The sequence below is a fragment of the Synchiropus splendidus genome, chromosome 4, assembly GCF_027744825.2.
Source record: "Synchiropus splendidus isolate RoL2022-P1 chromosome 4, RoL_Sspl_1.0, whole genome shotgun sequence".
Lineage (NCBI taxonomy): Eukaryota > Metazoa > Chordata > Actinopteri > Syngnathiformes > Callionymidae > Synchiropus > Synchiropus splendidus.
Window position 1 is genome coordinate 27,401,867 of NC_071337.1, and position 9,981 is coordinate 27,411,847.

A 9,981-nucleotide genomic window follows, 5' to 3' on the forward strand; every position below is an offset into this window, starting at 1 on the left:
TATTGTTAGGCTCCCTCCTCTCCACACCTCCACCTTGATAAGAAATACATTCGACTAGAACTGATAACAGTGTCAGGAGCAAAGCCCCGCTCTAGAGACACACACACACACACTCACACACACGCAATGTTCCCGCCGTCTGTAAATGATACTCTCAACAACAAGCGATGACAACACTCATGTCGGGAGTGTGTGCGTGTATTTGGTGAAACAGGATGAAATCGATGAGCAACCAATCGTGTCGTGGGTTTGTCTCTTTGCAGCGGTGCCACTGGTTGCAATCTATGTGTATTCTGGCAGGATTAGTTTTGTATATTATATTTACATCTGTGGTAATGACATCTACAGCCAGAGACCCACAGATCCAAGTCTGCATTTGACTCGACCCCCAGGGGTTCAAGGCAAACAATGACTCATCTTGCCTGTAACTAAGAGTCTTAGTCATCAGAGAGTCTTGGACTCTTAAGTCATTGTAGAGTCCTAGAAGCATTCTAGAGTCTTAAAGTGAGTCTTAGTCATCGTAGAGTCTTACGGTCACTTTGGAGTCGTAAAAGCATCAATCAATCTTAGAGTCACTGTAGATTCATAGAGTCATCATACAGTCCTAGTCATTGTAGAGTCTTTGAGTCTTAAGCACACTGTGAGTCCTCCACTCATTGTAGAGACTTAAGTACTATTTGAATTGGATTAGTTTTACATCAAGAGGTTTGCAAGACTCCCGTCAGTGTGCAGGAGCCATCTACTCTCACACAGATGATGTTGCATGTGGTACACTACTTTCTGTCATCACGGCAGAAGAATAGTCACTGCTAAAAAATGTGAATGACTGAGCCAAGGAGGAAACCATGGGTCTAATTTGGCAAGAGATTTATGAAGGAAGGCCATTCACCGAGTCCGATGACCAGAACCGATGACAAATCCTACTTATTACTGTCAAAACAAGTCAGACACGTCATGTGACTCTATCCTGGATTTACAACTGTTCTGACTCGTGTTTGAAATGTTGACTTGTGGTCTACTGCTAAATTGCAAGGTTACTCCATTTTCCTTAATACTACTTTGATTGAATGAACATTTATTGAAATCGCACATCAAAGATACTTATGACAACCATTTTGGGAACGTTTGGTCCTATACTGACGACAAATGCAGCCTTCTTATTAGGTTTTCAAATGAAGTTCCGCTGCTATTGAAAAGCCCAACAGCAGTTGGGGTTAAGTAAACCATGGAATCGTGCTCCAATGTTTCACAATGTGTCAATGGCTGTGCATTTTAGTCATGGTACCGTCGCTGAGGAGGAGCGCCGCACACGGGGTTATGAATAACAACTGGCATCCCCAGTAATTCATTATTTGCAGCCATGTCATTCATGACCATTTTTATGACTTCACAAGGTTTCTAAACATGTAACTCTCAGTGAATCAATACTTCTCACTGCTTGCTTCCTTTGGTGATGTGGCAGTGGGCGTGATAAGTCTACACAGTCTGTACGTGATGATAAACATTTGTCAGGCAAGATGAAAGTAGCCGAAGACCAACCCTTCAGAGAATTGAAGATCCAGTGTTCAGTTCTTGTTCTGAAACTATTACACCAGGTATTTGCATCTCCAGCGTATGGATTCTAATTTCATAATACAAGTCAAGATTTGAGAGTTCAAAGTACGTAATGTACGGTCATCGCTGGAGGATAGGAAGACGGTTTGTTCAAGTGGGAAGTGAGCAAGGCGTGAGGATGCCGGAGCGAAGCCGAAGAGTGGAGCAGATAAAGGAGGACAGGGACCATAAAGGGAGAGTGACATCACTGCAGGGCAGAGCAGGGAGGCTCATTGTGTGTGTGCATTAGCAGAGTGTGTGATGAAGTTTTTGTGTTATGTGCACTGGGGGGAAGGAGTGTGGGGCGGTGCAGGGGAATCAATGCTAAATTACACTGCGCTCCACTGATCCATTGTACCGTTGGCCGCTCGGTCTAAAGTAACCACTTAAAGATGATGGTGGACCATTCTTATTGATTCTGACGACTTGTCGATAAGGAGGTGTGTGTGTGTGTGTGTGTGTGTGTGTGTGTGTTTATGCACACCACAACCATGCAGAAGAGGCCAGTGAGGAGGCCTCCAATTGATGATGAGGATGGTGTGGTGATGATGATGACGGTGATGATGGTGATGATGATGGTGATGATGGTGATGATGACGGTGATGAGGTTGGCGATATGACGATGCCGATGGTTATGAAGGTGGTGGTGAGGGTTGTCACAATGGTGATGGTGATGCCAGTGATAGTAACAAGAATATGATGGAGATGATGCTGAGGGTGACGACAGCGGTGATGATGTCCATGATATAATGGTTATGATTGTGATGACGGTGGTGATGACGAAGATGAAGACATAATGAGCATGAGGATGTTGTGGTGATGAGGATGACAAGGATGGGGATGAAGGTGATGATGACAGCATGTACAGTATAAACATGCTGTACCAACAGAGACAAGCTAAAGAAGGGCAACTGATGTTTTATTTCAGTGAAATGAAATATTTGTCTTATTTTGAAAGTAATCGGGACACTTTTATCTTGTTACAGTGCTCAACTTCCTCTTCTGCTTCTCCGGCAAGAGACTTGTGTGTCGACTGCAGAAGGTTGTGGCTCACTGCAGCTGAGACTGCTGGAGGACGCATGTATCAAGTGAAAGGACACTCATTGGTTTAGAATGAGTGCATATCAGCTCTGCTACTGTTCCACTATGTAAAACAACGCAGACCCTACTGTGGGAAATCCTGAGGTTAACCTTTGAGTTCCACTGGCCCTGAAGCATCAGTGGCCTGTGAGGGAGGTGCCAGACTCTTGGAACAAATCGTGACCAATGGAGGGACTGGAGGAGTGGTGTGGAACAATTGGGGTTAATGACCAGACAAGCTGTTGCATTCTGGATGAGATCTGATGGCACAAGTAGCAGACCAGCAAGGAGGGCGGTCCAGTAGTCAAAACATGACAAGAGCCAGGACTTGAAGGTGTGGTGGCACCTGCTTCAGCGTATCTTCCTGCCACTCAGGTTGAGCTTGTTGTTGCAGCAACATTGGCAGTGATGGAATGTTAAATGTCACACATGGTTTTAGTCAGTGTAGGGGTGATGCTGAGGTCTAGGTCAGGACCTGAGATGTGAAGTTCAGCAGTGTGTCACCTGTGTAGCTGTAAAAAGAAAAAACATGATAGCCAATGATAGATCCAGGTGTGCTAGAGAATAAAATGGACCAAGCACAGACCCTTGTGGGAACCCAGAGGAAAGACAGCGTGGTTCAGACAGGCAGGTCTGAGATGTCGACTTGAAATATGGTGATTCACTGTGTCAAACACGGCAGAGATGAAGAAGAACAAACACAGAGGTGATGTTTGCTGCTGGGGCAGCTCTTCTGTAACGGCAGGAAAGGCTGTTTGTCATGTTCCAGTGTGAACAGACACAGAAGGTCATTGTGGTGTAGCTAAGCTGTCAGTTGGACAAAGATGTCTCGCTCCAGTGTTTTGGAGGAGAAAGGAAGCTGAGAGACCGTCTGTGGTCCTTCACTTCAGATAGATCAAGAGTAGTCTTCTTTAAGAGGGGGTTCACTCTTGCTTCCATGAGTGAGTGTTAAGTAATCGCCTGACAAGGAGGCGTTGAAGAGATGGGTGAAGAAGGAAGAATGTCAAGAATGATGGCCTACAGAAGGTCGGGAGTCAACGAACCATATGGTTGAACAGGGTGAGGTAACAAGAACTTGAGTAGGAGAATGGGGAGATGGAGGAAAAGCTGGAGGATGAGGAGGTGAAAAGAGAGCACTAGAAGGTGATGATGAAAAAAAAAGTGTATGTCCTTTACTTTTTAAACAAAGTAGTTGACAAGGTGGCAAGGCAATAGGAGGAGGCTGGTGGAGAGCTGGGAGGATGGAAGAAATGGAGAACAATTTCATGGGGAACCAAATGGGAAACTGACAGTAGGAGCTTTTGGCTTCTGTGAGGTTGATAAGGTAGGGTAAGGAGACCAAGCTCTCTGGTAGACTAACTCAGCGACTGAGCTTTCAAGTTAAGGAGGAGGTCAGGGTTGAGGAATGAGCGTGACTAAGGGGAGAGAGAATAGGTAGAAAGGAAGCAGAGGAGGAGGATGAAGATGAGTGATAACAATACTGAAGCGAAGAAGACATAATGATGAAGGGGATGATGATGATGGTGAAGATCAGGATGAAGAAGACGGTGGTCACAAATGTTGGTTGCGTTGGACGCAGTTTAAGTGTGACAGGGGATTCAGGACGAGGGGTGAACAGGATCTCGAGGCTGGTCATCTGGTTGCTGCAGCTTCAGCAGCTTGTTGTGAAATTCAACACGTCTTGTTTAAATAGACGGTTTGTTAGTTGACACGCACTCTCACATCCAAACGCACACAGGGGGACGACCTCTTGTTGGAGGACAAACATGACGAGTGCGACGTGCAACATCTTTTGTCTTGTGGCATGGCTCACCTGTCAAAGATTGGACCTGCACAAGCCAAGAGAACCCGATCCGAAAGAACTGAAATCAAGCCATCAGCATACACAATCTGTTTCTGTTGTGTGGATGTGTGTGTTTGTGCCCGTGAGTGTGTGTATATGTGTGAGTGTGTGTATATGTGTGCATGCTTCTGCATGTTGGTGTGCTTGTGTGTTTGTGTGTGTGCATATGGTTCCGTGTTCGCGTGTATGTGCCTGCAGTGTGTGTGCATGTGTGTGTGTGTGTGTGTGTGTGAACAGCTAAGTGACTCTCCACACTTCATTAGTGTAGCTGAGCGCCGCTGCTCATCTCGTTATTGTTAACCTCTTTAATCTGCTCTAATCCCAAACAAAGAGCTGGATCAGGATTAGAACCTTTGGAACACACCAGGAGACAGAACCAGCGCCGGCCTGATCCAGGAGTGAGCACTTTCATTACGATTGTTATTGAATCACAGTGGCGGCACCACGTTGTCAGTGGAGTCGCAGCTCCCTCAGTGTCCTGGTGAAGTTTGTGAAGCTCAACACTGGCATCATTGAACAAGAGCAGCGGCACCATCAGTCAGCATCTGAGATAGACGTTGTTGTTCCAGCGTTCTCCAGAGGTGCTTCGGCTTCTTTGTTTCGACTCTTGAGTTTGTCAATGTGAGATAGTCCAATCTTTCAAGTGTGCAATGTGAGATCATGACTCGATGAATGGACTAAGGTCACCAATCTTTTCCTCACCAACCTTTCATCAGGCCATGTTTAAAAAACCACTACACGCTCCTTTGTGTTATTTGACTGTAAAAATAAATGTTTACTTCAAATATTACTCGAGTGTTATTTGTTATTCTTCTGTTCAATGGTCATTTGCTCCACAGCTGTTGAGCCCTGCTCTATAGGCCGTTGTTGTTGTTAAGCGGCAGGGTTTTAGGGTGAAAGACTAGCTAGAGGAAGGTGTCCAAAAGTCCTGGTTTGGTCATACATTCATTCGCATAAATGTGAAACCTTCTCAGGACTAACCAGTTTAAATTATGATGTCAGTAGTTGGTCCCTATGACAACAAACTACAAACACACACCGATCCAGGCAGTGGAATCCAAAGTCTGAGTTTATAAAAAAAAAAAAAACAATGCTATTATTGTATTGAGAGTCAATGGTTATTATGTATGTTGATGAAATGTTTTGACAGATTTGCTCCGGAATATTTCCGTCGACTGACATCCCTGGCGGGACTGAGAGGGAGAGCTGAGAGCCTGTGCATTTATGTCGCCGATATTTCAAGACAAAATCTTTATTTTGGAGACCGATTCTAGAGATGCATAACTAGCTGTGCGACCGCCACGCTCAGCATCGCTGTTGTGTGTCACTGTTGCAGATGGAAAAGTGAACCTCCTCCTCTCAGTCGTAACACAAGCTCAAAAGGTTCCTGTCGGAAGGACATTTCTAGAAACTGAAATAGTCTCTGAAAATGTTGTAGGAACTGAGAAAGGTTCCTGCAGGGCAAAAGATGCCTGCTATTGGTCAGGTGTCACTCAAACTTGATCATGCACAGGGGTTTTGCTTGTATATGACATTATCAGTCTGATAGCTGTTGATCCGCAGGACTTTTCAAGGCAGCTCGACCCCTGACCTCAACATTGCCAGTGTGCATCTCCCTCTGTGGTCCAAACCTTTGTGTCAATCACGGCCTGATTGTCGGTGGTGCTGAACCAACATTGATTCTCCGGCTGTTAATTTAATAATCTCTCTCACACGCTCCACATCACTTCCAGCCTTCTCTGTCACTGCGCACCTCAGCACATTTGATGACTTCCTTTCATCGTTGTCCATATCTGTGTTTGCATTTTAGCTGTTTGTTCTTAAACCCAGCGCGTCAAAAATGCGTCCAGAACAGCCCACACTTCCTTGCACTGTGTTTCTTTCTCATCTCTTCCACTTGGTTTGCTGGAAGAAGAATCTTGATAAACCGTGTGAGCCCTGAAAGCATCAGCTGGTTCCGTCACTGCGCTTTTGTTCGGCCTTTTGAATCCAGAACAAAATGCTTATTGAAGAGGCTTCACCATTTTATTGTCTGTTGTTCACAAAGAAACAAAAGCTTCAAATTATCGCAGAGAAACGGCCGCTCTTCATTCTTGAGCTCCGAGAGCGGCGGACACGTTTGTCACTCCTCTCCGCGCTCAGACCGCCGGAGCTCGGCGGGGACACCGGAGCTCAGCGAGGCTTCACGCCGCCTGCAGCGCGCCCGGTACCGGATTACACCCGGGCGGATTCACGGCGCTTTCAGCGAGGAATTGCCACTGTGACCCGGAGTCTGCGAAGTCCAAACCCCACGGAAGAGGCGAATCACGGAGGTAGACTAACACACCAAAACTTGATTTAAATAGGAGAAACTTTAAAACGCTGCTTGGCGTTTCAGAACTGGAGATCACCGAAACCATGAGGTTATTTCCTCAAATAATTTCATTTTAATTTATTCCGCATTTAAAAGCAACATTGGCCGTTTAGTTAAAACATTTAAATGCTCCGGTGAATTTTGCTAATAATACTTTTCCTCCTCGTTTTAACGCCCATCGTTACGCGTTGAACACGCTGACATTTTAGAGGCTATAAAATTGTGTTGAATAATGTTTGAAGATTTCCCGCGGGTCCGTTCTGGTGGCGGGAATCTCAGCCCGTCTTTTTTATTGTAATCAGATTAAATTTGGCGGGAACCGTGTCATATCATTATCAGACCTGGCTGGTCCTGTCAATCACCAGTTTTCATGTTTCAGAAGCGCTCTCCGTAATTTTTCGGGAGACGCTAGTGCGTTTCAAATAGATGTAACTTTATTTAGGGTGAACCGGCGTGTGTGTGTGTGTGTGTATGTGTGCGCGCGCGCTCGTTACCTGCCGTTCGTCGCTGCGACCAGCAGGAGGCGCTAGTCGGGCGCCGCAGGATCACTTCGACGGACGCACACGTCATAAAGATTTTCAGAATAAAACGTCATTTCTCCAAACTTCTGCTTACATTCCTCCGGAGCCGCCGTGAGTGTGCGCGCGAACGCCGCGCTCCCCACGCCCCTGGTGTCGATGCCGGCCTGTGATTGGCCCAGAATGGCAGCCGGTGGATTTTCATTGGCTCCGTCGGGCCATTTATTGTGTTGACAGCTGCGTCACATGGATGTTTTCTATCAACTTGTTCTGAAACTATGTGGACTTGTCAGGACCGTGGACCCGACACCAGCTGCAGCTGCTGATGCAGAACTTCTGTCAGGTCAACAGAGACTGGACCGGCTGGCGAACACACACGCTCAGACGCACACGCACGCACACGCACACGCACTCCTGAGGTGAGAGTGCGAGGCTGCTGCTCAGAAAGTTCGGCAGGTGACTCGGTCTGTCCTGAGCTTTGCGCGGACCTGCGACTCTGCACCTCCACCGTCTGGACCCGCTCCTGAGGTCTTGTGGCCCCGTTGGCCCTTTGTCCATCTGCGCCGAGGCCGGTGGACTCAGGTCTGTTCTGGAGACCCACAAGAAACCTGGTCCAGATGTACAACATGATGGAGACCGAGCTGAAGCCCCCCGCGCCACAGACCAACACGGGGGGCCCCGGGACCACCACCACCACCACACCCGGCAACAACCAGAAGAACAGCCCGGAGCGGGTGAAGAGACCCATGAACGCCTTCATGGTCTGGTCCCGGGGACAGCGGCGGAAGATGGCTCAGGAGAACCCTAAAATGCACAACTCTGAGATCAGCAAGAGACTCGGTGCCGAGTGGAAACTTCTGTCCGAGAGCGAGAAGAGACCCTTCATCGACGAGGCCAAGCGGCTCCGGGCCCTGCACATGAAGGAACACCCGGACTACAAGTACCGGCCGCGGAGGAAAACCAAGACCCTCATGAAGAAGGACAAGTACACTTTACCGGGCGGGTTGCTGGGCTCCGCGGGCTCCGGGATGGGGACAGGGGTCGGCGTCGGAGCGGGTCTCGGCGGCGGGGTCAATCAGAGGATGGACAGTTACGCCGCGCACATGAACGGGTGGACCAACGGCGGCTACGGGATGATGCAGGAGCAGCTGAGCTACCAGCACCCGGGTCTGAACGCGCACAACGCGGGTCAGATGCAGCCTATGCACAGGTACGACATGAGCGCGCTCCAGTACAACAGCATGAGCAGCACCCAGACCTACATGAACGGCTCGCCCACCTACTCCATGTCCTACAGCCAGCAGGCGGCCCCTGCCATGACCGCGCTTGGCTCCATGGGCCCTTCCGTGGTCAAGTCCGAGTCCAGCAGCTCCAGCCCGCCCGTGGTCACGTCTTCCTCACACCGGGGTCCCCCGGGCTGCCAGAGCGGGGACCTGCGGGACATGATCAGTATGTACTTGCCGGGCTCGGAGGTGGGCGAGCAAGGCTCTCAGAGCCGGATCCACATGTCGGCCCACTATCAGAGCCCGGTCCCGGGCAACACGATGCCGCTCACGCACATGTGATCGGGACACGAACTCATTTTGTACAGGACTCTGGTTTGCAATCAACTTTTGTACAGTAATTTATCAACAATCAAAAGAAAGGTTTTTATAAAAAGAAAAGGGAGAAGCAGGTAAATGTGTTTTTTATTGTTATTTTTATTTCAGTATCACTAATTTCTTTAGTTTAATTTATCACTTCTCTCTTCCCTGTAAATCCCGTGTTCCCCGCTGACGCTGTGTTCTCATCTGTAAATAAACATCTGGACTAATTTCATCTGAAACTTATTTCAACTCTATTTTTTTCAAGATGAAATTTGGAATAAATTTTGGAGATTTGAATACTGAAACTGACTTGTTACTTTTGTCCATCGTCAGATTATTAGACACTATGGGATGTTTTGGAACACGTTCAGTTTCGGAACCGCTCTCGCGTCCCAGCAGAACCGACACAATTGCTAAATTATTATCGCATTTTTTTTAATTCGTTGAACTAATTATTTAGGGAGTATTATTTTTCGATTGTCGGCCTTTAGGCGCTGACAACGCTTTCTCCGTTTTTTTCTGCGCTTCGGCAGTCGAGCCTTTGCGCTTCATATTATCTTGTTGAGGTTTCGTTTTTGATCTGCTTTGAACCGAACCTGCCGATTTCCAATGACCCAGAGCTACAGGCACGCGGAGCGTCCGAGGCCGCTGCGGCCTCGTGCGTGTGTGTGTGTGTGTTGGTGCTTGAAAACTGTCAACAGGTCGCGACCATCTCGGATCAATTATTTATCAAAGGCGTTTTTGTTAAGATGTACACGGCGTGTAGTTCCATTGTGATAAATTGTCAAAAGTCAAAAATCGAATTATATATATATATAAAATTCGATTCACAAATTATATATATATATATATATATATATATATATATATATATATATATATATATATATATATATATATATATATATATATATATATATATATAATTTGTGAGTCAGGTGGAGCGCGAATATCTGCCTGAGGTAAATCCCCTCATCCCCTCATTCTGAGTCGTGTAGATCAACAGGT

At 47.1% G+C, this 9,981-nt stretch overlaps 1 protein-coding gene across 2 annotated transcripts; it reads left to right on the top strand.

Annotated features, from left to right (window-relative positions):
* The first annotated feature begins 7,451 nt into the window (after nucleotides 1-7,451).
* Nucleotides 7,452-9,718, top strand: sox2 (SRY-box transcription factor 2). 2 transcript variants are annotated; one of them, XM_053863129.1, is made up of 2 exons: nucleotides 7,452-8,597; nucleotides 8,685-9,718. In XM_053863129.1, exons 1-2 carry the CDS (start codon nucleotides 8,005-8,007, stop codon nucleotides 8,950-8,952), a joined length of 861 nt encoding a protein of 286 aa, XP_053719104.1. In that variant the 5' UTR covers nucleotides 7,452-8,004; the 3' UTR covers nucleotides 8,953-9,718. The 2 variants fall into 2 exon arrangements, with proteins under 2 accessions (XP_053719104.1, XP_053719103.1); XM_053863128.1 differs by having other exon boundaries at nucleotides 7,457-9,716.
* Nucleotides 9,719-9,981: the final 263 nt, after the last annotated feature.